Raw genomic sequence first — 26950 nt, 5'->3', positions numbered from 1 at the left:
GCTCAAATACAGAAAATGGAGGTCTGCTTTGTCTTTCCCATTATGTTGCCATCATCTCAGCAATGTTAGGCACCACCCACACCCTTAGGAAAATGCTGTAACAATTAAAAAAATGTGACTGTGCCAATATAGCAATAATAGGCTGAATGTTATCTGGTACTTCATGAAACAAAGGCACCATTTCCCATTTCTTAATACCACAAAATTTAGTGTGACAACAATTTGCCTACCAATCGCCCAGTGTCCACCGTGATGAAAGTGAGTATATATTTAGCCACACAGCGTGAGCAGGGATTTGAACTTCCATGAGCCTCCCATAGGAACCTGTAAATATGTGCTGTTTTTGCTTGATAAATGGCTCGAACATTAATAGTTGTTGTTTACTAACTGATCAACTAATGGATTAAAGTCCAAATAGTTTCAGCACATTTTGTCCACTCTCAGATGTTGCTGTGTGAGCCTTTGACCCTGTTTTTCTGTCCAAAACTCACTTTAAGCCTCCCTAGAATCCAGAGTAAACCCTGTACATGGTATGCGAATTAACAGCCTAAGCCATCGTACGCGCCAACCTGAGTCCTCACAAAGAACCATTCATACCGTGCTAAATATTTACTGTTTTTCCCCCCTCCAGTATACCTCAGTCACAGTGATGTTATGAAGCCAGAGATACAGCTGAGTTGTAGAACATCCTTTTAGACACTGCTTTGCCCACATGCCCGATGTTTTTTTCGTATTTGTGGGTAATACCTAAGTGCCCATTTGGCCTTTCTTCTTTCCTCCCTCATTCCTGCCTCAACCCTAGTCAGATCTTCACTGGAAAAGGCCTTTAAAGCAGGAGAAAACCTCCATTACAAATGTTTATTCCTGTTCAAGGTAGATAACACACCCAGTCCCTTCCATCTCACCTCCACTATCTCCTCTCTCTCCAAGAGAAGATGCCATATGGTTGTGGGCGCGAGCTTGTTGGGGTGCTTGGGTGGAGGATGGAGGAGGGGGAGGGTAGGCCTCAGGGCTGTGTCCTTCCTGTACTGTTTCTTTCTCCTGCTGTTTTCCTTCCCCTCCTCCTCTATTTTAGATCAGTATGAGGGAGTCATCATAGTGACCCAGAGCTCATGTTTCTAGTCCAGGTGATTTTTGTTTTCTTTGGTATTACTTGGCCTTCGTCCTTGTATTTTACCTCACTGCCCCTCCATTCTCCCCCTTTTTATTACTGTGGTTACCTGGCTCTGCTCTTCCTTTGACTAAAATAGGGAAAAACTGCAGTCAACAGGACAGAGGAGTCTGGAGAATAATATTTTAATGGATTTTCTTTTTGGACTGTTCAGTGTTACCGCAGCACTGCCAAAACAAGCATTCCAGGAGCACAGCGCAGTGTGGGATGTGATCCTAATCAGAAACACAGTGGAAAACTCAACTTTACCACTAGACAAAAATCCAGCCTACCTTCCCCCTACGAGTCATATCACATGCCAGTTTTTCTTTTAGCTAGAGCACAGTGGCTGTAGACAAGGATCCCTTTAACAAACAACATGACATTGCATACATCTTTCATGTTGTCACCTCAACATTTTATTCTACAGTTGACTGAAGGCCTCTTTATGATGTGCAGAAAGTCATTAGATTATTACCAAATTTCCCAAAAGTGCAAATGAGTGATTCCATTAGCTGCTGTTACGCAGACGGTGTAAAGAGGGCACAGGAAGGTTACATAATCAAGAGTGCCACAGCTGTTAACCTCAGACACAGTATGGTATTATGTATGTATAAGTTTATGAGACTTTTTTCTGACTAACTAGAGTATCATCTCTATTCATACCAACAAGTTTTCAGCCTTAGCCAAGCACCATACACCATACAAAATAATCTCAACTGAAGAGTCCACTTTCAAAGTCTACTGGGGCTTTGCTCTACTTGTCAGGGTTTTTATCAGTGAATAGATCTGGCTCTGGTATAATCATCACCATAACAAGCCGTTGTATGTTGGGATCAGGGGTTTCCATTAGGGCTGCACAATTAATCGAAATATTATCAAATCACAAAATGCAAATCACATTTTTAATGTTTTTTGGGGGGTGAAAATTCAATTTGTGATGCAAAAATGATTGTGAATCACGATATCTGTAAAACATAATCACAATATGATGTTTTTACCATATTGTGCAGCCCTAGTTTACGTGCATATGTTCAAATGTAAAGCAAATATAACAGGTGGATGGAAAATCACAGTAGCCTGGTGTAAACCTAGTGCTGCTCACTCATCCCGCAGCCCTGTGTCATTTAATTATCACCAGACTGTGGAAACACCATCGATGGACAACCTGTTAAATCTGCGGTGGGGGGTGACATGGTAGGAAAGAAATATACTGCAATGAGAGAAACACTGGACTTCCAGTATGGACAACAAAAAAATAATTATTTTATTTTACAGACTGCTAAACCTTGCACTGGGTTTGGTGATGTGTGTTTGTTTTTTTACCCCATGAGACTCCCAAGTGGTTCAGTACAAATCAGTTCCAGTTTGAACTTTATTTCTGTCGTGAACTCAGCTGTAATTAGCTGTTGCCAGTCTCTGCTGGCAAACAGTCAGCCATGTTTCCACAGTGGCTCAGAACAGACAAACCAAACACTGGCTCTAGATTGCGCCTTTCACGTTTTTATGCGCGATTCACGGCCACCATAGTTTCCCCTACATGCTTGGAAAAGGAGTATGAGGCAAAAGCGTTACAATCAGCAACTACTACCGCTAGATGCCTCTGATTTCTACATACTGAGCCTTTAGAAAGCTGTGGGCAGACTGACTAGCCTGCATCTTGAAAGGGAGACATGGAGAGACTAATTCCTTGAACATGACAAAACTACCCGTTAAAGTCTTGGCTGTTAGCATAGTCAGCAGACTTGGGAGACGTTTGAGTCGGCATTTTAAAAATCAATTTGGGATGCCAAGATCAGACTTAAACCTCTGCTAAAATCTCTGCTATGAGAACCTAATTAAATCCTCAGCCCAGGTGTCTTCCTGTCACTGCTACCATTGTAGATGTGTAAGCATCTAGACAGTGAAACTGGTTGAAATGTACCTTTTTACATGAAAAGTACAGGAAACTGCTGTAAAATATCCTGAAGCCATGCTTATGTCCACTATAACCTTTGCCTCTGTTACTCTTTGTGTTTTGTAGGTGGCATTGTTGGGGATAGACATCTGTGGTGCGTTTGTGGAGCGTATGGGAGAGCGCTTCAAAGGATACCTGGGCACAGGTGAGATATCTAACTTATCCACTCCAAGAGTTTCCTTTAGGTTGTGCTCTATTTCCAGTGAAACTGATTCATGAAATGTTTTATTTGTTCTTAAACTGAGTTTGCACACTTGAAAGGGATTTTTTTTTCTTGCTTCTGAAATGCTGAAATACAAACAACTTTATGATACACAGAAAAACTTGTTATGTTTTGTGGGAGTTCACTTGTCCATGAAATAGATAGCAAACCTGTACAAACCTGTTGTCAGTCAGTATATAGCCAGCACACACTGTTAGAATTTAGTTTGTCATTCTTTGTGAAAGGGATTACATGAATGTCATTCTTTGTTCAGTTCAACAGGCTCAAAGGTAAATGTTCATCCTCCCATTATCTAAAGCAGTGAGAGCTAGTCAGGGATGGGTTTGCCCTCTTGGCTTTAGTCCAAGTAGTTTCTAAAGAGAAAAATGTATATATGGCTGAAATCAATACTATTTCCCAAACTGTACTCAGCAACTCTACTCTGTACTGTTACATGTGGGGTGGTTTGTGTATTGTTGTATAGACTCGTCAACATTTTGGCTTATGTCCGTCCATTTTGTCTCTCACTTCCACTTTGTGGTTCCTCTGAGACAGACCAGCAGAAGCACTGCTCTAAAGCCTGGCACCACCCCCTCTCTATTATACATCCTTTAGCCTCTATATTTAGGCTCTGAATTGTCTGCCACATTGTAGCTCTGTCTATTACACCCCAAAACCACACCTCACATTCATATGACCTCATACACTGAATCCCGTATCAGATTTCCTACTCTGTGAGTGTGTATGTGTGTGTTATGTCAGTGCCAGCCCTTGTGTGTGCCCGCTGAAGGTGTCACCAGCTGTCTTTGTCAGCCACACTGGCTCTTGTCCCCAACTAACACACTCAGTCCTGCAGTGAAGCTTTGAGCTTTGGATGACTGGACCTGTCACACTGTGCACTCTGCCACCACACTTTATCTCGCCCACAGTCTAGGACGGTGCATTAGCCCAGCGCTGTGTATGAGTGTGTGTGTGTAATGGAAGTGTGTGTTTTAGATTGATGGTAAAAACATCTCTCTCTGAGCCACCGCTGGCTCTGGAATCTCCCTCCCTCCATTTGACTTCCATCTCTCCTTTCCTGTGCTCTCTGTCCTTCTCCCTGCATCCACCCTCCTCCCACACACACTCAGAGGGGAGGAAGATGAGATCATTGAGAGTGAGTGATTGTATTGATCTACAGGACTGAGTCATTGTACTTGGTTGCTGCCATTACACTGTATGCTGTGCCATCGTGCAAAGTAACTCCCAGACGTGACATGGAAGTGAAACACACAGATCCTATAAGGCTGCACTTGATATTTTCTTCTTGTTTGCAGTGTGACAGATGAAATAAAGTGATGTGATTGGCCATCCAGCAGCTGTGTCATTTGCCAGTTTCATTGTTTTGTTGAAAAAGATGAAACAACTCTGTGAACTTGCCACATACAAGCTGTGTGTGTGTGTGTGTGTGTGTGTGTGTGTGTGTGGGTCCTTACTACAGATGACGTTGTATGCAACAATGCCCCCCCTTGTCATTTTTTCTGTTTGAGAGTATTGTCCTTGTTGCCAAGACAACCAGCTGTTATGGTAACATAATGTACGCATGCACGTGCATACACATACACACAGCACAGGAAAAAGACGGATGACATCACATGAGGTTGCAGACTAGGAATGCTGGTAGGAGTGTGTGTGTGTGAGTGTGTGTTTATGTGCTCATGCCATTCTGTGTGTGTTTCTGTTTATCTCATTGCATGAATGTCAAAGGGAGGTTTATGGTTTTATGTAACTCAGAAAGTTTAATGTTTTCCATTTGATGATCAAACAGAAAGATTCAGCTGATTTGGGCAGTTTGTTTCACAGGGTTGTTCACAGGGTTGTGGGTTTGTTGACTAAGACGAGCCATTTAAACCATGTTTTGGATTTTTGACTTTGTGAGTGAAGGGATAAGGCTGGTGATGTTTTTGTTGCTGTCAAAGACCAAAACCATGCCTCTGAATACTTCTCTGACTTCCCTGCAATGTTTGTGGCTCTCATCTAGAAGCCCATTACTTCCTCCTGAAAAACAATAGATATATACTGTCATTTACAAAAGGCAAAACATTTCTTAAAACAGCGGGTCGCTGTAGTTTTTAGCAAACGTGCCTGAAACAGGAGTAAATAGTTGGTGACTATTTTAAGCTGGGAATTTGGGACTACTGCCCATATATAAAAGGAGGACGCTGTATGTGGGCTTGACTCAAAAATAAACCACAGTGCTCATCATAATGAAGAAACACCATCACCAGTGCAAACTTTTGGTTCATTGATGTGTTTTTAATAGCTTTTGGACAACATTGTAAGTCTAATGGCACAGAGGAATAAGATATATCAAGCTACAATTCTTGTAGGAACAAATCATTGCGGCCTTTTCATGGGATTTGTTGATAATTAGAAAAATACAGAATAACACCAGCTTCGTCCTTTTAAATGGTCTCTTCACCACCGAAGATTATTTATTCATATTGCACCCACCGTTGGCAGGTCGTCAGATAAAAAACTGTCAAGTACCCGTTCATCTGATATTAAACCTTAAAATAGCTGACTCTGCTCCTCATTTCATAGAGGATTAGAGGAACCATTTGAATCCTGTAGTTGCCAAAATCCCTATAGTTCACTTGGCTGCCAGCGTTTAAAGGCTCTTACTTTTTATTCTTTACAGTGTGCGTCACTGCATTACATAGGCCGTGCTACTGGGGCAGTTATGTGTTCGATAAAGTGCAGCTGACATGAAAGCATTTGATGATCATGACATTATTTTAGTCACGGTCTATTTCTCATTTCCTGTCCTCTCTTTCCACTCATTTGTCAGAGCCCTGGTGGTCTTCTCAGCGCCCTGTTGTTCATTGTGGTATTGCTTAAGGTTTTATATTATGAGTTTTTGTCTGCTCCTCTCTCACACACCTACAGACTGTAACTTACGATCAGCATATATCTTGTGTGTTTTAAAGGCACTCCACTTGGGGGCAGTCTTTATTGTATTTTTTTAAGCATTTAAATCCGGTAGAGAGAGCCTGAGAGTCGTTTGTGGCCTAATTTCTCCTGAACTTGATGTAAATGCTGCACATTAAACTGCATTTTTCTGACTCTCATCACTGCCCCACCCTCTCTGTCTCTCTCTTGTTTCTCTTTTTCTGTCTGTAGTTCTGCCAGCTTTGGTGGACAGGCTGGGTGACGGGAAGGACCAGGTCAGGGAGAACAGCCAAGCTCTCATCCTTCGCTGTATGGAGCAGACTGCCTCGCCCATGGTGAGACACACACAGACATGTACATAAAAATCAGTGCGTTAGGACCCTGACTAGATAAGGCCTCTTATAATAAATGACAGAAAGATAGTGAGATAATTTTGATGTTGATCAAGACTAAATACTAGTTGTTCCATAGAGTTTCACAACTGCTGGAGTATTTCAAGTTTAGGCACCAACAGTAGATTGCATCTGTTAAAAAGTGTGTTGTGTCGTGTGTTTTGTATGCTGTTAGTAAAGTCAGTATATGCAATAGACCTATTCAGTTCAACTGCCGTTATTCCAGTTATTTCGAAGAATGCATAATCAAGATGGAGACGGTAGACAAATCACAGTCAGCTCTGCATCAGTAGATACTCACTGCACCTTAGAAGTTGGGCTCCCTCTTCTGGATATTAAATGAATTACTCAGGCTACATCTCCACTCTGCTTTGTGTTATCTACACACACACACACACACACACACACACACACACACACACACACACACACACACACACACACACACACACACACACACACACCTCCACAGATTGTAACCTCCTCTGTACTCTGTAATCTGCTCAAACCCCCAAGGAGCTGCCTGGCAGAACCTTTCTCTGCTCGATCCTACTGACACTGTATTTCTCTCCTTCTTTCTCTCATCTCTCCCTTTTCTCTCTCCTCCGCTTCCTCCTCCGTCCAGTACGTTTGGGAAAGGCTACTTCCTGGTTTTAAACACAAGAACTTCCGCAGTCGAGAAGGAATCTGCCTCTGTCTCAGTGCCACGCTCAGCACGTGAGTAACTTCCCCTTCTTAATCTGTATCACTTCCAGGGTGACGTTAAAGAATACATTGTAAATTGTGGGCAGAGGCTCATATGTTAGTCCTCACAATACATTCAAAATGTAAACATATAATATATCTAATTGTAGTACTTACTATAAACCTCATTGGTGTGTAGTATATACAGAACGTCTCTGCAATTTTAATACACTGACACCATACATCTTCTGTATGAGTTTGTTAATGTTCGGCACACTGAAAATAAGGTCGATCCCCCCCCCCATGTGTTGTCATTGCTACTCTCCGTGAGTATGCCCCGATTTGTTTGTTCAAGAAACACACAGTCTCTGTCTCCGGGGGGTTAATCTTCTTAACTGTTAGTGTGACTCTGTAGAAGTGGCACACGTGCTACAAATGGCACCACCACTTTTGTCGTGTGACGGTAACAGCCTTTAAGCATACATGTCGCTTGTTGTTGCTTGAGAGTTTTTTAAAAACTGTCCTCAATTCACCTCGACCTGAAGCTGTCAGGCCTGATGGAGGACTTGCTTTTTTAAATCAACATGAATGAGCTATTGAAATGGGATTGTATGTTACTACTACGTTCCAAACAAAATATGGCGGTCATGGTTTTGCCAGAAGCCAGAGGAGGTCCAAGAGATCACATCTGGGGAAATAAAAGAAAAGTGTGTGTGTGTGTGTGTGTGTGTGTGTGTGTGTGTGTGTGTGTGTGTGTGTGTGTGTACTAGAAATACAATGGTGTGTTTGCAACGGTTATTGGTACATCAAGACAAAAAAGTTTCACAGCTTATTAATTTCTCCCAATCCAGCATTACTTGCAAATAGTCAGTATTAATGTCACATGATTTCTGGGCTGTGTGTACGACTTTTTGCCTGAATTCTTAATGTATCATATGCAAAATCTTTGTCTTCTGTTCTTTTCTAAATTAATTAGTTTGTTCTTGTTTCCTCCAAATAGTTATTTCTGCTGTTGTATGTGTTATTTTCCTTATTTCTCAATTTCCTTGTGTTTTGTTTACTTGCAGTGGTTTGGTGTTGTTGGTGATGGTTTATTTGTCATTTGCTTGCAGTGCGTTGAGCTCTCTCTGCTAACTTGAGTTATGAATGAAGTACACTTTAAGTGCCAAATAAGTTCTATATATCCTAGAGTTCATAAATCCTTTTCCTAAGTTAGACCAGGCTTTCAGAAATTCACAGAAACTTCTTCCTCATACCTGAAAATATGATATGAATGAGGTGCAAGATATTCATTTGACAGTAAGATCAGATGTTTCATACTTGCTTAACATTGTCATGAATAAATATAATCCCTCTCATTTTCTTGTCTTCTTCTGGCTCTCTTTCAGGTATGGAGCCCAGCAACTAAGCCTCAGTAAACTAGTTCCTCATCTCTGCTCTTTGAGTGGAGACCAGAACCCGCAGGTAAGACACAGTGCCTTTGCAATATGACACATAATCAACATATACATGGATATCTGTTTATACTGTCATTTCTGTAAATGAGTGTAAGTGGGTGGAGGTCATTGTATCGTTCTTGTATCAGTCTGTAGCTAAGCCTGTGGTTTAGTTCTCAGCATCTAGAGTGTTGGCAGGGATCTTAAGGCAGCTCAGTGATTATTACTGTTATTAGTGAGGAGATGGGCTCTGTAGAGTCCCCTACCCAGCTTCACTGCTGAATCGTGAGCACCAGCACCCAACCATTATCCCACACAGAAGTACTAGCTGAATGTGTGATTGAGAGAGAGACGGATAGAGAGAGGTTGTTTTAAACTCCTGTGGAGTTGCACCCCGAAACCGAAATCTGCTCCTATCGTCTACCCAATGATTATCTACCCACATACTGTCCCGACCAATCAACATCCTCAACAGGCAGAGAATCCCTTTAACAGCATCCCATTACCCAATCACAACAGTGCTCAAAACATGACCAGCAAATCAGATGTCTCCCAGTAGTGGGATGAGTATGGGCCCTTAAGGGTATATTTTGAATGTGTTTACGTTTACAACCCTTGATGCAGTGTAATCAGACAGTGGAGAAAGAGGGTAATCTGTATGGAATTATTATGGAAAATTAACTGTAATCCTAAATACACACACCATTTCATGGTATACTAGTATAGTGTGAAGTCCTTTTCTGTGTGCGTCTACATGTGTATGTTTGTGTGTGTAGGACTTTTAACTTGGTTAATGTCTGCTGTCTGTAGGTACGTGAGGCCTCCATAACAACATTGGTGGATATTTATCGCCACGTTGGAGACAAGGTCAGAATCGACCTGGGAAAGAGAGGACTCCCTGCTGCACGGTGAGTTTATTTGTGTGTGTGTGTGTGTGTGTGTGTGTGTGTGTGTGTGTGTGTGTGTGTGTGTGTGTGTGTGTGTGTGTGTGTGTGTGTGTGTGTGTGTGTGTGTGTGTGTGTGTGTGTGTGTGTGTGTGTGTGTGTGTGTGTGTGTGTGTGTGTGTGCGCACTCTGCACAGCGGGGATGAGTTGTGTGGAGGGTCTGTGGGTCCCGTGGCCTTGGCACTCAGTCTGTCCCAGGCCACACCATGCACCACTCTGCCCTTCACACACACAGAGGCACTTTCATCCAGAGCACAATACTGACTGACTGGGGGGGGGCGGGGGGCGCAGATGGGGGTACAAAGGCGTTTGGGTGGAGTAACAGAGTTGGGGGAAAAACTGGAGAAAGTGTGTGTGTTCATGTCATCTGAAGAGGTCCATTGAGTGGTTTCGTCCTTCCTTGGTCGTCCTGGTTACATGTTCTGGGTTGAGGGTTATTCTAAGCACACAGTGACCCCCCCCTTCCCTCTATCTCCCATGTGTGAGATCTGAGCAGCAGCCAGTGTTGTGTGCTGACTGCTCAGTATGAGTCTTGCGTCTGTGAATGCTGGCTGTGGCCATGTGTCATGTGTTGCGCATATTAAGCCTGTTGGTCTCCAGTGTAAACACGCTGTCTGTGTATGTAGGATTTATGCAGACTGGTGTGTGTCTGTCCCCTTAGGTTATATGTCGAGGTCTGACAGATGCAGTGATTTAGGTCTGAAACCAATGCTTGTTCACTTAATATGAAATTCTTTAAAGTACACTGAAATTCATACATGCATGAATTGTTACTTTACTGATAATATTGGAGCACTGTTATGAAGGCTAGGTGGAGATTTAGTGTGTTTATGTTAGTATATGGTTGCTGGGTGGAATGCAGGGCTGCAGACAGGCTGACCGGATCACATATCAACCCTGTAGAGCCAGCATCAGATAATGGAGAGAAAGGGGTTGTTGTGACAGAGTGTAGAGGTGGAAAGGTGGTGAGAGCATTAGAGAAAGCAAAAGGGTTAAAAGTAAGAAGTTGACCAAAGCACTATTATTATATCATTTAAACACTCAAAGACCCATGTTCAACCCATGTTGGAAATTGCCTGTATCTGAGTCTACAGTACTACATCAAACGCACAGTTGTGTTTTATTTTGTTTGTATGAAAAGTTGTTTACATTACCTACCCAAATAACTGGGGGTAGGCCTGGAGGCTGTGGCTAATGTGTATAATTAGATTTTTTTCATGCAGTTGAGGACAATCTGAAGGCTAATCCACGTAGAAAATGCTTTTAGAAGTGTTTCTAACGTCACTGGAACAGTTAGATTTGATCAAATGTATCAATCAACACGGAGTCCAAGACAAGTCTGTCACCCCGGGGATCCTCCATGTTTTTTATGCTGCAAGTTTAGTTTTTTCCTCTGGCTTGCTTAGTGAAATGTAATCTCCACAGCCAGCTGTTTAATCCACACACATTTGTTTTTAAATTCTTAAATGATAATGATTGATCAAGGAAGGCTCTCAGTGTGGTGGTGAGTTTCATTATGTGGCATATTCTGGCATTTCCTTCAACTCATATATCACTAATAACAGTGCTGATTTCTTCCTGTTAAGCCTCCGTCAGCCTGGTAAAGACACTTGTCCTTTCAGCCTCTCAGGAGCTGCTGCTGACAGACAGACAGTTAGTCCTGATGACAGATACAGCCAAACGTAGGCCAGACTCGTTCTGGACTGAACTGGCCAAACGCGTTAGTAGTGCCTACTCGCCACTCACGCCCCTTTTTGAATTGTAATTTGTTATATAAAAGCAAATGCATTGTAATAAGTAAACCAAAGACCTACAGTTCTGAAATACTGTAAATGTGACAATTTAAAGTTGTTGGAGATGTGCAAGCATTTATAGATAATAAGATCAGCATCTATAGTATGTGAATACTGGCATAGTATGTGAATACTATAGATACTATTGAATTTAACAGCCTGGTAATGAAGGTTAAAGTATGAAGTTTACAGACTGTGTCAGTTGAATGATAACGAAGGTTATCACACAAAATTAGGTTTGTCCCTAAAAGTGTCCCAGAATTCTCAGAACAGCATTGGAAAATAGTTTCATTTCCAGGTCAGTTCATCTAGTCAGTGTTCAGCACAACGGTAAACAGTGTATGTTAGTCAGTGTGGGATGAGATCACTCATTTAGACTTCACTCAACAGTAAACCCGATAACCTCTTTCAGACAGATAGTGGCACAGGTTAAACCTGCTTTGGCAGTCAGTCTGAATGGGTCAGTATGAACCATCTGACCTGGCAGTTTGACCCAGCTCGCCCTGCCCTGCGTTCAGTGCGGATCAGATGCTACCAGGATTTCTTTGTTTGTGTTTGCATTACAGATAGTTTTATTGATCAGTATTGTTATTGAACATCATGTCTCCCTGATGTGCAGAGAGAACTAAAATGTAACTATAGTATTTCTCTGTACTGTAATAGTGTTTGTGTTTCTAAGGTCTTGCAGTGATGTGAATGGATATACTGTTGTAGATGTTAGTCTCTACAGTAACAACAAGGGATTAACCTTTGACAGTCTCCCATCAGTGGGTCAAATACTGGTTGAATAATCATTCGGTAGACCTGCCTCGAGCACACATTTGTGTTTGAGCGGGAGAGGAACTGAAAGGTGTGGGTCACCCTGTCTCCGGGTGACCCCTTTTCAATGACAGTTGATCTGTGTCTGCTACAGATTGAGAGCTCAGTGTGAAAGGTGCAGCGGTGAGAAGATGGGATCCTTGAATTAGGAAATGTGAAGAGGGAGGTGGGAGTTAAAAAGAGGAATAGAAGGGAGGGAGGGAATACAGGCAAGTGGGGTGAGAAGGAGAGACGTAGAGGGGGGAGGAGCATCCTTTCTTTCTGTCTGCCGCTAGCTGTACAGCCCCTCCCCCTCTGGTGTGTGCGTGTGTGTGCATGTGTGTCTGGGTATAAGAGGGAGGTTATGTAAAGGGTAACTAAATCTCTTTGCTGCCTGTCACACAAACTGGCCCACTTGTCTCTCTCTCTCACACTCACACACACAAAGACCCTGTCTGAGATTTAACTCTTTGTAGTGCTGTGGAGGTTACTCAGATGAATTTTGTGTGCTTAGCATACAGTACATATATGTGACAGTAGGTGGTGCTTTGTCGTATGCCCGTAGCATGCTTTGGTTTCTCGTTGTTTGGCTCCTTCTCTTTCACTCACTCCCTCCCTCCCTCCTCCTGTCTTCCCGTCTTCCCTCCTCCCTTCCTCTTGGAGCCACTGCACCATGTTGGTTACAAAGAGCTGAGGGAAGCCGAGGACCGGAGTGTGTCACTAGCATGGGAGCTAAGGCAACGTTGCGCAGCAACGCAGCAACCTATTAATCAGTCAACTGGGAAATACTGAGGCAAATGAAGACTAAGGGCTGGGCTGTTTCTGAACAGAATAGGCAAATTAAAATGCTAATGAAGGAAAGTGGACCACGTGAAAATGTTGCACGGCTGAGGTGCCCGTTGCAACGCTAATCGTCACTTATCAGGACCTGCTAAGCTGTCTGGTAGTTGTGGGCACCAAAAGACAGAGACAGACAGACAGACAGACAGAGGGCGGTGTGTATGACTCTTGTTCTTGCTTTTGGAAAGGAGACATTAGGGCATGTTACTGGACGTGGGTCATTGTGTCTGTGTTGTGTTATCTTTACACCAGTCATATGTAGACACTGCTCAGTGTGCAGGAGACGTTTAAGGCTATTATTTGTGCAAAGATGTTATTTTAGCTTGACTTGTTATTTGGGGGAAGATGTCTGCCTTATTAACATGCCGAAAGTCTCACCTGTGTGTGTGTTTGTTGCTGAGCAGGATGTCAGGAGGACATGTCGTGTTTCTGCTGCAGCTTCATGAGTGTGACTGGCATGATGGACACACCCACCCGCAGACAGACAGACAAGACAGATAGGCTGTCCACATGTTGCTGCTGCTGATACTTTCACTTAGGATTCACAGCACCTTGCCTGTCTCTAGGTCAAAATTGGTGTGGCTGTGTGTGGGATCCATCTGTGTGCATTTTCTTTGTCATGATCTTGTCAGTGAAGATAGTTGAGTTAGGGCTGCACGATATGGTAAAAACGCAAAATTGCTGAAAATAATGTGAAATTTTTGGGGTGTGTACCAAATAAATTGGTTGTCTTAAATCAGGAGAACAAGATTTGTAGACCAGGGTGTTAGTACCTCATTATCATGCTGTTCTTTCGCACATTTTACCTTTCTATCAAAAAATTGGAGCATCTGCAATGCTAATTTTTTGTGATTTCGATAATATTTCGATTGATTGTGCAGCTCTAGATTGAGTATGGTTTTTTCAAATTCACTCTCATTTGTCAATTTCTCGATTTTCTGCAATTATAATGATTTCATTGGCTTTGTTATGTATGAATGTGCTTTGGTCTCTAACCTTTTTTCTCTTTCTCTCCAGGTTACAGACGTTATTTGCTCGTTTTGATGAAGCCTTGAATTCAGGCAACATGGCTCTCAGCCCGAGTCACGGTCAGTGCCTTTTCTCATTTATTTTACTACTGTTGTATTGGCTTCTGAGAGCCAACAACAGTATTGTGTAGTCATGTTGTGAACATGATTTTACTGTTGTCAGGTATTCGGTGTGTATTTGAAAAAGGAAGCAGAGAGAGTGGGAATGTGTCTGTCTGTGTGTGTGTGTGTGTGTGTGTGTGTGTGTGTGTGTGTGTCGATGGGCCCCTGTGCGTGTCTGTATGTGCATGTGCTCTTGTGGTTGTGTTAGTTTGTTGCTATGAGCTCCTGTAAGAGGACCTAACAGGATTAATGGTTTAATCTGTGTGTGTGTGTGTGTGTGTGTGTGTGTGTGTGTGTGTGTGTGTGTGTGTGTGTGTGTGTGTGTGTGTGTGTGTGTGTGTGTGTGTGTGTGTGTGTGTGTGTGTGTGTGTGTGTGTGTGTGTGTGTGTGTGTGTGTGTGTGTGTGTGTGTGTTGCTTTGGGATTTCTGGCTGAGCCTGAGCTGAAGGCTACTGCTGAGTGTTTTGCTGTCCAATAGAAGAGTGGGCTGTGAAGCTCTGGGAGCCTCAGGCTCAGCCAGTGCTGTTTGACCATGGAAAGTTATAGTGGTATTGTTGACAATATTTCACTTTGTTGTTTTCACTTTTCAGAAAACAAAAGTTGTACAAGAAGAATAGAAAATGTGTGATTTCCAGATTTGATTATTATTTTTTGTGTGAAAAGTGTTTACTGAATATTGATCCACAAAGCCATCATCTTTGGTAGTTGGCAAGAGAAGAGATTCTGTTGTGCTCTGTCCACCAATAAATACATTGTTTTATAGGGAGGTAATCATTGCTGATACTGACCTTGGGGGCAAGCGGTTTGGAGATCAGCTATGATGTGACTGATCCAGATTCTGTCAGCGTCACAAAATGTTATGTTTCCGTTATCAGTTACATTCAGTCACGGCAGGCTGCCAACTCAGTTTTCTGTGCCACAGCGATCCCTGGCCTAATGTTACCACAATAGAAATAATTTCAATCTCAGTAGGTCAACATATTTCAAATTTGGGAAAAGGTCAACTTAATTCTTACAGTTTGTGACTTCAAGCTGAGTTTGTGCTCTCTGTAAGGTCAGTATGGTCTGTTGTTGGTGTCTAGCTGAGCCTGTATTTTGGCTGTAAGTACCTTTAGGCTGCCCTGTCACTGTATCTATCTATCTAACAGCGACAGCAGTGGTTGCTGCCTAGTCGGCTGTTTACTTGGAGAGAGAGACATGAAGAAGAGCTAAGGGCGTGTGGTGGATGTAGTTGCCATGATGCTGTCTCTGGTGGCAGCAGCAGCATGGAGGCAGTGTTACTTTTAACTGTCACCTCCCTAGGGTTTGGGAGCGAAGTTGTGTTTTTTTGGACCATGATTGTGTAGTTGTTTTGTTTGTTTTTTTCTTCTGTCATGTGCTAAGCCAGGCATGAAAGCGCAGCTTATTATTATCTAAATGGAATAATTTTTTGGACTATTTGCTCATTACTTTTCGTTAACAAAGGGAAGTAATAGCAGTAAACGTTGTCAGTGAAAAGTTTAAGAAACTGATGGATAGTCAACAAAACATGGAGTGGTGCTGTTATATTGTGTTTATCACAATGGATTGTAAATCATTCATTTTGGAGAATTAGGCCCACAGCACAAAACCACCCTCCACCCCTGAGACACTGAAAACTCTATACTTCACCTGCAGGGTAGGACAACTCTCCCTGCTTGCCTGAAAACAGCCTAGACAGCATTAAGAGACTAATGGAGCGGCTGACCTACTAGTTGAATGGCTTGACTTTTTCAAAACTATTACAGCAGCAGTTGTGACTCCTGGTAAACCAATCAAAATCTCTGCTTCTTTAGGCTGCTCCTTTTTTAAGAACTCCATATGTGTTGACTACTTATCCAAATCCCTGAGTAAACGTGAAGTGAAAGTGACTACAGATGCTCATCCGGGTGAATGTTGGCTGCACACCTTATTGTTTGGCCTTGGCTGCCCCCTCAAGTGTACTTAAGCTTCTTTCGTATTTCTCAGCTACTGCAGCTTGTCATGCCACGGTTGGCTGCTCAGAGTCAACAGTAAAGTGTAGGTGCATTTCAATTCCTGTCGAGCAGGGCTGGGACTAACTTTTCTGTCATTATTGAATACGCAGATTATTTTCCGTTTGGTCTATAATGTGAAAAATATATTCTTCACAAGTGTCAAAAGTGAAAGTGTCCTCTACACGTTACTTGTTTTTTTGTTTTGTTTTGTTAAATATCTTTTAAGCAGAAATGTCAGATATACTCTTATTCTCTTTCATTATCGTGTGTGACAGTGAACCTAACCTCCAGGTTTTAGACTATTAGTTGCTACACTAATCCCTACCTAGTGATTTGAAGACACTTTCAAATTTTTCACTTTTTTCTGACTTTTCTATCAGAGAGACAAAGAAAAACAAAACATTAAATCTTCACAATTATTATATATATATATATATATATATATATATATTTATTTATATATATATATATATATATATAAAATTATATTATTCTTGCTTTCAATTATCAAAAAAGTTGACTAATAGTTGTTTGTGTGTACTCCATGAAAACAGTAACTGATTTTATTCTTTCATATATTAAGCTAATTGTAATCTTTCTGTTGTGTTAATAAATAATGTTTGAGTCTGTGATTTTCCACAACTTGTCCTTGCCTTCTGAATTCATGTTTGGCACTCAACAAGTAACACTGGACAGCCCAAGGCTCACAGTTCACTCTATTCTTGGCGAGAAAATCTATAAAAAAAGGGTAGTGGAAGGTCAGAAACAGAGTGTGATGAGCATCAGCGGGGGTTTTTCTCTAAACACTACCAAGAACCTACCACAAATTTAACCTCAGAGTACAGGACACACACCCACACCACTAGCTGAAACACACGTACGCACACACAAATTTGTTCTTACTTGCCCTTGCCCCACATCTCTTTTAGGCCAGCTCTTGGCGTTTGCTCTGAAGGGTTTAAGGCAGCTGTTGCTGAGAGAAAAAGGGAGGGAGGTAAGCAGGGAGGGCAAAGGATTGAGGGAGGAAGCGGACAGAGATCTCTCGCAGTAGGCGAGTCACTGCGCTGTGCCTATCACTGCCTCTCCCTGATTCATCATGACAGAGACAGAGAGAGATTGAACAAACGAGAGTAGAGGAGATAGAGGAGAAAACAAAGGAGAGAGGAGAGGAGCGAATACAGACACAGACACAGACAACAGGAAGTTTCTTTCCATAACACACTATAACCATGGCAGTTGGGGATGATGGCAATGGTAAGTGTGTGTGTGTGTGTGTGTGTGTGTTGTGTGTGTGTGTGTGTGTGTGTGTGTGTGTGTGTGTGTGTGTGTGTGTGTAAAATCTCATCTGGCTGTGGATGCTGGCACTCAGACAAAGGCTTGTCAGCATATGGTTTTAGATTTAAATCAGCTTAAACTCAGAGCACTTTCACCCCAAGTGCTTTGATATAGACTACATCTGCGTGTGTGTGTGTGTGTGTGTGTGTGTGTGTGTGTGTGTGTGTGTGTGTGTGTGTGTGTGTGTGTGTGTGTGTAAAATGTATGTCCCCATCACACTGTGCTGTGTTTGTATTCGTCTAGATCTACAGTACAGGTCTCTATCCTACCGATTCATTGTTTTGTGTTAAAAAATAGGGTTTGTTTGGTCTCCTCTTTACAACTCATATAAAGGCTAGATAGGGGGTGGGGCATATCAGGGAGAGATGGTTGCTGTTATGACTTGCAGCCTGAGGTCTGACTTGAACCCAGAATGTCAGTCACAGCAACATGGTACAGTATGCACCTTAGCTATCCAAGCCAGCCAAAAGCTGACAGAGAATATTCTGTTACAGTTCTCAGTTTAGTTTGTTTTAGAATAACATTTTCTTCCGTTTTCTTGCTTCAGTAGCCTTTCAGTCTCTGCCCCTCCCCACTGAAACTTTTTCTGTTGTGGTAATATTGGGTCAAGTGTTGTTCTGTGTTCCTAATACATGTGTGCTTGGATTTTAAAGTAATAATTCCCACTGATTAATGTGTGCTTGGATTTTAAAGTAATAATTCCCACTGATTAATGATCGTTGTTAAGATTAGGTCCAATATAGCTCACTCTGCTTGTCTCCACTCCAGCCTCTAAGAGTGGGTTTCCTGCCAGATTAGACCAAAATATCTACCACAGTGTGACAGCAGAAAAAGGCATTTGTTTGGATGGATGTTAAATTTAGATGAAACATAATCGACACGGCTGGGAGAATTTCAGGTCTCTTCTCCTAGGACTCCTCTAAGAATTTCACATAGTGCAGCTCATGTCGTCTCATGCCATGGCTGTACAGTATATGGAGATAATGATGATAATAATAATGATATACCCTTTGTGTTTGCAGTCTAATAATAGCTACTTTCTTAGTTTTTATTTATGTGTCATGCAAAACATTTAGCCCATCCCAAATGGAATTACAAGACACTGCTATATGACATACATAACAGATATAAGAAAATGTCTTCAGGTAACGTATGTAACAGAAAAACATCAATAATATCATTAAATATACAAAAAATAATAGATTTCTAATAAACGATCCTCCACCAGCAGAACAAGCTTAAAGTTTATCCTGATATTGAGGTGATGTTTGTTGAAGACAGCACAGCTTCAAACTTTTATTAATCATTAATCAATGATCTCATTTGACAATTGACAACTAATTGATTATTAGTTATCTGTGTACCTCCTCTAGTGTGTGTGTGTGTCTGTGTGTCTGTGTGTGGAGGAAGCTTGTTTCAGTGTTTGTGTGAGTGAAAGTAAAGCATGTCAGTGCCGGTGGCGCCTCGCTAGCTTAACGTTATTTCGTCCAGTCTGAAAATTTGCTTGTGTGAATACAAAAACACACATACCGTAGAAAGCCCAGAGATATTGGGTGCCTTGCAAACTGACCATCAGTAGCAGCTTTCATTGCTTGCATAGTACTTCAGTGTTGACAGGGACTGACACACACAAACACAGTCACACTCACTCTCTCTCGCAGACATGCTCATTCTGCTTCAGTGCGTGTACGGCTCTGCAAAGGAAACCATGACCCCGTTTCCAGGCTAGGCTGGTTGCCATGGCAAAGCTTTTCCTCTGAATATTATGGTTTATCCCTCTACCCGACTTGGAATTGGGACTCAAAGTGTGTGCGTGTGTGTATGTGTGTGCGTGTGTGTATGTGAGTGAGTGAGTGAGTGAGTGAGTGAGTGAGTGAGTGAGTGAGTGTTATCATTTAAGGAGTTCATTTTGCCTAAGCTGGGCTGGAAATGGAGCAGTCTGTCTCCTATTAGAGAATCCAGGCCTGAACCTCAAATGTATCTCTCACTCTCTCTTCCCTCCTCTTTTCTCTGTCATCCTCTGTCCCACAAACAACTGGGTGGCTGAAAGGGAAACCTCTGATCAGCTGCCATTCATATTTTTTTAAATCATGTGTTATCAATGCCTACAAATTAACTATATGATCAGTATTGATACGAAAACTTACAGCAACATTAAGTATGAAACAAACTTTTCTCCTGTAAGATTAAGTCTTAAAATTTGTTCTGTGTTCAGTAGTAGGCCTTGCTGCACGCACAATTTCTCTAATAACAATAATAATAATCGCTATACTCTGAATGGATGGTAGTTGTACTTTTTGTTCTTCACTGCCTATACACTTTAGTTGGATATAGCAGGTTTCTGCTGGAATAGCTGTGGTTTCATAGTCTAGTTTGACACACATACCTCTTTTAGTTTACTTTGGAGCTGGTGCAGTCATGAGCTTTTTAACAGCCTTTGTCCCAGTTGTTGCAGCGCTACTCATGTTCTACTTCTCACTTGTAGTCTTTCTCATCTGAAGGCTGTGCAGTGTCAAAAATACTTTTCGTGTGTCATCTTTCGCACTGGACTCTGCACGCTGTCACATGCTCCTGAGTGGGAATACGTGATGTTGCCTGCTCTCCTGCAGCTTACAGGAGATCAGCACAAACACAGGCTCTCTGTGTAGTAGGTCTAATTCCTCAGAAGATGTCTGGTTATGCTCTTAGTTGCAATTTGAGATTTTTGATGTCTGCTGCATTGCTCCAGCTGATGAGATGCTCCACTGCTTTAAAACAGTGTAACTGACTGAACCCCAAACAATGATGTGACCATGCTTGCTATGGAGAGTGGGCTTCTGGCTAAAGAGGGTGCACCGACTTTGTCAGTTTTGCACATCACCACATTAACTTTTTATGATTTCCTTACTGAAAGGCTACTTCTAAATGGTCTAAATTGTAGTTTTTCATTCTTAACTCTGTTTGGTCGCACAAATCTCAGTTATGCAATAAACAGGAAAAGCAATAAATGTTCAAATTCAACTCAGTGTAGTCAATCTGTTTTTAAAATGCATTTTAATTAGTTAAAATGTTAGAAATATATTTTCACAAAACACTTCCATTCAGAAATATGAACATTCACCCTTAAATACAAACTTAATCTCATGATTGAGTCATTACTGTTGAGTCAGAGAAGATTTGATCATTCTGTGTAATTCTTAAGACACAAACACTGTCGCTCTCATTGTCTCTCCTGTATATAATGCAGTGGGATGTTGTGTCCCTCTGTGGGTTTTTTTTGGCATGTTTGAACCATAGAAAAAATTTGGTTAGAACAGAAACAGTGCTGCCATCGTGTGGTCACAAGAGAATATTTGTTTTTTTTGTTCACAGATCTGTGATTTAATCACTTAATGAATTTTGCAAGACTGTAATCGAATCTGTATGTCATTTCCTCTTTCCGTCTATGTTTTTCTCCTCAAATAGGAACAGAGAATCATGCATGTGTTTTACTTCACTTCCTCCATGTGGATTATGTTTGTTTGTTGGCTGGGAACAACTCTGGGATTATTCCCACACGGATTAGGGATTGACATACAAGGGATGTTGGTGCGTGTTTTTGCGGATGTGTTTGCGGATATGTCTTTAATTTGACCACTGGTGGATTATTTCTGGACAACTATCAGATCTACATATTCAACCAGTCGTCTTCTTTCCTCTTTTTGACTCTTCTTCTGAATTGAGGAGAGGAGGGGATCTCGGCCTGGAGTTTCCATGGAAACGCTGCCTGGTACACGGTGGAGCTGATATTTCTCACTGTGTTTGTGTGGGTGTGTGTGCCTGTGTCTGTTTCTCTGTGTATATGTGTAGACTTGTTATTTGCATGTTGTGCCATAATATTTGGCAATGTAGAGTATCATTGGACACACTGATGCTGTTGCAGGAGCCTTTCCCCTTATTTAATAAACTAACATGAAGTCAGTGGCTAAACAGTAAATCCAACTGTTGATTAAACTAAATTGAGTGTGTGTGTGTGTGTGTGTGTGTGTGTGTGTGTGTGTGTGTGTGTGTGTGTGTTGTGTGTGTGTGTGTGTGTGTGTGTGTGTGTGTGCACGCGCGTGCAAGTGGGCTTACTGAACATCTTTTTTTTTCTGTTTGCTGCTCTATTCATTTGCAAAGCTGGTCTGCTCAGGTCTCCATGGCAACAGCATGTGTGCAGTCTGCTTTCTACAAGGGTCTCTCTCTCTCTCTCTCTCTCTCTCTCTCTCTCTCTCTCTCTCTCTCTCTCTCTCTCTCTCTCTCTCTCTCTCTCTCTCTCCCTATACCTCTCTGCCCCCCCCTTCCCTTTCTCTCTGGTGTCTTTGCTCTGCCCTTCACCCAGAGACATTTATTCCCGTGGGGTCTGACTAGACAAAAGCAGGAGATGCAAATCATACTAACATCATACTAACGTCATGCTAATCAATGCTAAGACCCTCCATGCGTGACTGAGTATTGCTAATGAACCTGTGGGTTTTGTTATAAAGCAATTAAATTCACTAAACCGGTGTCTAATATTGTAAATATGTTCAGTTATATTAGTGGCTGTGTGCACAAATATACCTTCAAATATTGTATTTCTGTATTTCTGCTACATTCATTTTACATATATAAGAACCTTTTTTGTAATGGTGTTTGCGATGGAGGGTTTTGGTGTCCTCTTGAATCTTGAACTTTGACCCAGAACAGTTCTATTGAACTCAGGCTTGCACGATGACATGCTAATAGTTTCCCACTGAAAACGTAAATATCACTTATATGACCTGATTGGAACTGAACATCATAAAAATGTACTTTTAAATAAGGAATCAGGCAGTTTTCATAAGTAGGTTTGCTTGTATTGTATGTGTGTATATTTACAATCTAGAATAGTTGCACAGTATATATTTAATTTTGGCTGTATATACATCACGTTTGATTTAAAATTAAACGAGGAGTATAAGGGTGAGGCTCACCTTTAGTTGTAAAATCCATTTTGGTTGAACAGTCGAGTAAACCTTGTAGCCCTTTTTACCTATAGCACCCTGATTTTAGGACAGTGCAGCTGGGAGACTTCAACCCACTTGAGCAGGTGTTTTATTTGCTTTGGGCCAAAAATAATGCAGAAATCCCCTAAAACAAACTATAAAAACGGTGGCTGCAGTACAGGTCTGACCGTAAATACTAAATGTCTGCTGATGTCTGTGGGTAGTCATTCAGTTATTGAAGGATTTATAGCCGCTTTTTATATATGATGACTGTCCTAGACTACAGAGTCGAAACAACATAAAACATGTCACTGTCCACATACTCACAGACTGCAGAGTGTGTGTCTGTGTGAGAGAGGGAGGGTCAAGGCCTCAGATGGAGGGGTGTGGTCTTCTCCTCCCTTCACCCTCCACACACCCCTCCTTTGATCATTGCTCCATCCTCCTTTGTTCTATTGTATATGTGAAGAGAAAGAGGGTGAATAAATAAAGGTGTATCTTGTTTTACAGGTAAATGTAGCAGCATAAAAAGTGTGTAAAGAGGTTGTTGACAATTGTGTGTGTGTGTGTGAGAGAGAGAGAGAGAGAGAGGTGTAAGAAGATGGAGAGTGTGTGTTGTCAATGGTAATGAGTTTAGGTTAGCTGGTCTGGCAGGGACACAGAGAAGCCCTGTTAATATTCCTGGGGTGTCTGTCGTGTGTGTGTGTGTGTGTGTGTGTGTGTGTGTGTCTGTGTGTCTGTGTGTGTGTGTGTGTGTGTGTGTCTGTGTGTGTGTCTGTGTCTCTCTCCCTTTCTCTCCCATCACACACACATTCACATCCTGCCTCCGCACTGGCTGCAACACTATGATGTCACCTCTTGTCTGATTGGCTGTGAGGCTGCTGAGGGAAGGAGGAGAGATGCTGAGAGAGAGAGAGAGGGAGAAAGAGTGGGTGGGATGGAGGCAGGGAGGGAGGGAGAGAGAGAGAGAGAGAATATTGAAAGAGAGAGAGAGTGAAAGAAAATGCCGGCACTTGTATGGGTGGAGGGGTTTTCGGACAGCGATGTGAGGTGTGCGTGTGTGTGTGTGTGTGCGCAGCCTTAGTCCCACTATGAAGTGTGTGTGAGGTGTGTGCATGTGTCTCGGGGTACGGCTTGGAGAAGAGGGGAGACCCCAATACCACGCCCTCCCAGAAGCATGAGGCGTCTTATCTGCCAGCGGATCTGTGACTGTGAGTGCAGGGATGGACCTGGGTGTGTTGGTGTGTGTTGATAACTGTGTGTGTGTGTGTGTGTGTGTGTGTGTGATTCACGGGTAAAGTATGTACATGTCTGCTTCTTTACATGTCCACTTAACATTTACTGAGCATGACACAATATGCTCTGCATTCACTGTGAACATTCGGCTTGTATGTACACACACGCATGCATATCAGTTGATTTTGCATGTCGACTGTGTGTGTAGGTAAGTAGCCGTATCAGTCAAGGTGTAGGGTGGTGGCTTTGGCGCATTTCTCCCCGGCTGGTTGTCAGAGCGACCGGAGCGCAACTGCATTCCTATGCCAACAGTTCCATCTCCACAGTCGACTCTCGTGTGTGAATGTGTATGTGTGTCCTCTCATATTGTCAGCCACAAGTATCTTCGTTGGTAGATTCAAAATGCTGCACCATTGTTGCAAGTGTGTCTCAAGTTTCAATGCTAGCCCTCTAGCTAGCCTAATGTTTGCTAGCATGCAGATTGAGGATTTGGGCTCCAGAGAACTCTGTCAGTCACTGGTTGCACGGGTGGACATCTTGATGATTAGCTGTGTGTCTGTGCTCTTAGAAGTGATTGTATATATAAATATGTGTGTGTGTTTGTGTGTGTTTGCCTTTTTCTTCTAAGCAGGGGCGTGTTTGTAATTAGTATTGATTTAGTGATTCTTGACCAAGCTCCCTGTAGGCTACAGCCTCCTCAGTTCTCTACTTCTTGTCTTTACTTCTCTTTCAAGCAGTCATTGTCTTCAACTAGCCTTAGCTTTTTATGCTCAACATAAAAGGGGCATATAAAAAACAAGGTGCTGTGAAATGCTACCAAAGGATCTGAGGGTTTGAATAATTTATATGCCTTTTTAGTTAACATTTTAGTAACCCGATTTCAACTTAATTATTGTATGTGAGTCTTCACTTATGATTGTGTATTTGCTGATAGTTTATGATTCTCATGCACATTGTGAATAAACAAAATAATGGTTCCACTGTGTTAACACTATTTATGATCTGTTTTTGGTGATAATGATTTGTGTAATAACATGACTCAATAAAAACCTTTGCTTAAGACACAAAAGGTTTGAACCCGTGCTCCTCCTTGCCTACTGTGTGGATGGTAACACTCTGTACTCTCCTTCCAGATCGTAGTTTTGAGGACGATGACAGCGTGGATGGGAATCGTTCTTCTTCGGCCCAGGCTGCCTTCAAGGTCCCAAAAGTTCCCAAGAAACCTGCAGAGACCTCTGCTGCACGCAGGCCCAGTGCTACCGGTGGCAAGCTAGGTACTTAATCTACTGTATATTCACACACACAGTGAAAGCAGACACACAGATGAGTTGAAAAAGATATTTCTATATAGTAAATGGTATATGGTAAATGGACCTGTTCTTGTATAGCGCCTTTCTAGTCTTCCGACCACTCAAAGCGCTTTTACACTACGTGAGACATTCACCCTTTCACACACATTCACTCAGTGATGGCAAAGGCCATCGAACAGAAACTAACATTCATACACATTCACACACCGATGCACGGCATCAGGAGCAAATTGGGGTTCAGTATCTTGCTCAAGGATACTTCGACATGTGGCACCATGCTTCTGCGCCACAGCCACCCCTTATATAGTGAAAGTGGTGTTTATATCATTCACTAGGCTAGTGGTTGCTCAAGGCTAGTGGCAAACGAGAATTATCAGTACAATTACACTTGGCAAGCCTTACTTTTATCTATGCGGAAGTCACCATAAGCAGTTTTCCAGTGAGCATCACATTTCTATGACTCACTATTTGATCATTTAGAGTAGGGCTGCATCCAAACGATTGCTTTCACTATTGATCAAATTGTTAATCATTTTCTCAATGAAATGATTAGTTGTTTGGTCCTGAAGTCAGTTTACTGTCATAGAGAACCAAAGAAACCAGAAAATATTCACATTTGAGAAGCTGAAATGAGAGTATTTGGATTTAGTTTTTCTTAAAAAATGACTCAAAACAATTGGACTATTAGCAAAATAATAAATAAATAAATGTAATAGTTAACAATAAATCATTTAATGAATTATTTCTGCAGCTGTCATTTAGAGCTTATTGAATGCAGAAATACTTGACATCCCACTGATGACAAAGAGCTGAAAGAGTCCAAGGTCGTAAAACATCATTAAGAATTTACCAGTATCTTTTTTTTTATGATGAAATTGCTGTTTTCTTTTGTACAGACAGGACCTTGAATGATTTCACATAAGTCAAAATACTAAGCTGGACCACTATAACAGGAGGACATTGTGATGTGTCCCTTTAATGTCACCAGAGACAGTTCAGTGTAGCTCAGTTATTTCCAGGTTGTGGATACAGCCACAGGTTCTCTGACAGTATATTACTGGAGGTCACAGAATAGGGACAGACTCTGTGTCTTTGAAATTAGATCCACTCATGTTCTTATCATCAGCCTTGTATCTGTGGTCGACTCGGAAGATCTGCCTTTGAAACCGTTTATATCTTCCTTCCTGTTGAGAGAACCTCTTCCTCTCTGTCAAGTCTCCCTCCTACTTTAGATGGCTGCAGTGTTATGTTAGCTATATCTTTGCATATATTGATTTTCCCCGTGTCTCTCTGTCAATTGGAAAAAAGCTGCGTTCCCACGACCATGCAGTCGATTTCCTGCTGCCTGCTAATGTGTCTGTCAGCAATGTCATATATGCATGCACGCGTAGGTGTAAGTGTTTTACTAGCACGCAGTCTGTCTGAGTCCTGGTACGTCGCTCTGTTGGTTGGAAACACAAGACTGTGATCTCTTGTAACTCACATCATTACAGTCTTATTGATTGTGGAGCAGCTGCTAGAGGCTGATGTCAAGGGCGTGCTGGGTATTTTTCACACACAGAACTACTGTTTTAAAACCTTGACCTCCACAGATTTGTGATATATACTCACTTGTTTCTAAGGGGGTATCAGCTGTAAATATTTTCTGTCATTTTCTTTTTTAGGGGGAATTACTCTGTCTGGCTTTTATTCTGCTTTCCACGATGGGAGGGCCCATTGTCTTCATTTGCATTTAGATGACAGTACGCCCACACACTCAAACAGAAGACAGATATTTCAATTTTGCCAATAACTGGCAGAAAAAAAATCTAGAGCGCTTGAAAAAGTCTAAATTACTTCTCTCAAAGACCAAGGT

General features: G+C 41.9%; 1 protein-coding gene across 45 annotated transcripts in view; it reads left to right on the top strand.

The window, feature by feature from the left end:
- The window catches only part of clasp2 (cytoplasmic linker associated protein 2), a 55389-nt gene that overhangs the window by 3382 nt on the left and 25057 nt on the right, over positions 1-26950 (top strand). For 37 of the 45 annotated variants that reach the window (XM_051390348.1, XM_051390346.1, XM_051390345.1 and 34 more), the window contains exons 2-8: positions 3174-3252; positions 6472-6575; positions 7258-7349; positions 8705-8780; positions 9563-9660; positions 14145-14215; positions 24919-25059. In XM_051390348.1, the coding sequence (XP_051246308.1) occupies positions 3174-3252; positions 6472-6575; positions 7258-7349; positions 8705-8780; positions 9563-9660; positions 14145-14215; positions 24919-25059 (661 nt within the window). Of the gene's footprint in view, positions 1-3173; positions 3253-6471; positions 6576-7257; positions 7350-8704; positions 8781-9562; positions 9661-12716; positions 12824-12938; positions 13283-14144; positions 14216-17334; positions 17505-23602; positions 23761-24918; positions 25060-26950 lie in introns of those variants that run through there. The other 8 variants (XM_051390369.1, XM_051390368.1, XM_051390367.1 and 5 more) reach the window with 4 other exon arrangements.

The sequence above is a fragment of the Dicentrarchus labrax genome, unplaced genomic scaffold (assembly GCF_905237075.1).
Source record: "Dicentrarchus labrax unplaced genomic scaffold, dlabrax2021, whole genome shotgun sequence".
NCBI classification, from domain to species: domain Eukaryota; kingdom Metazoa; phylum Chordata; class Actinopteri; family Moronidae; genus Dicentrarchus; species Dicentrarchus labrax.
The sequence above is the reverse complement of the archived record's forward strand: the minus strand, read 5'-3'. Positions and strand labels throughout refer to the sequence as shown.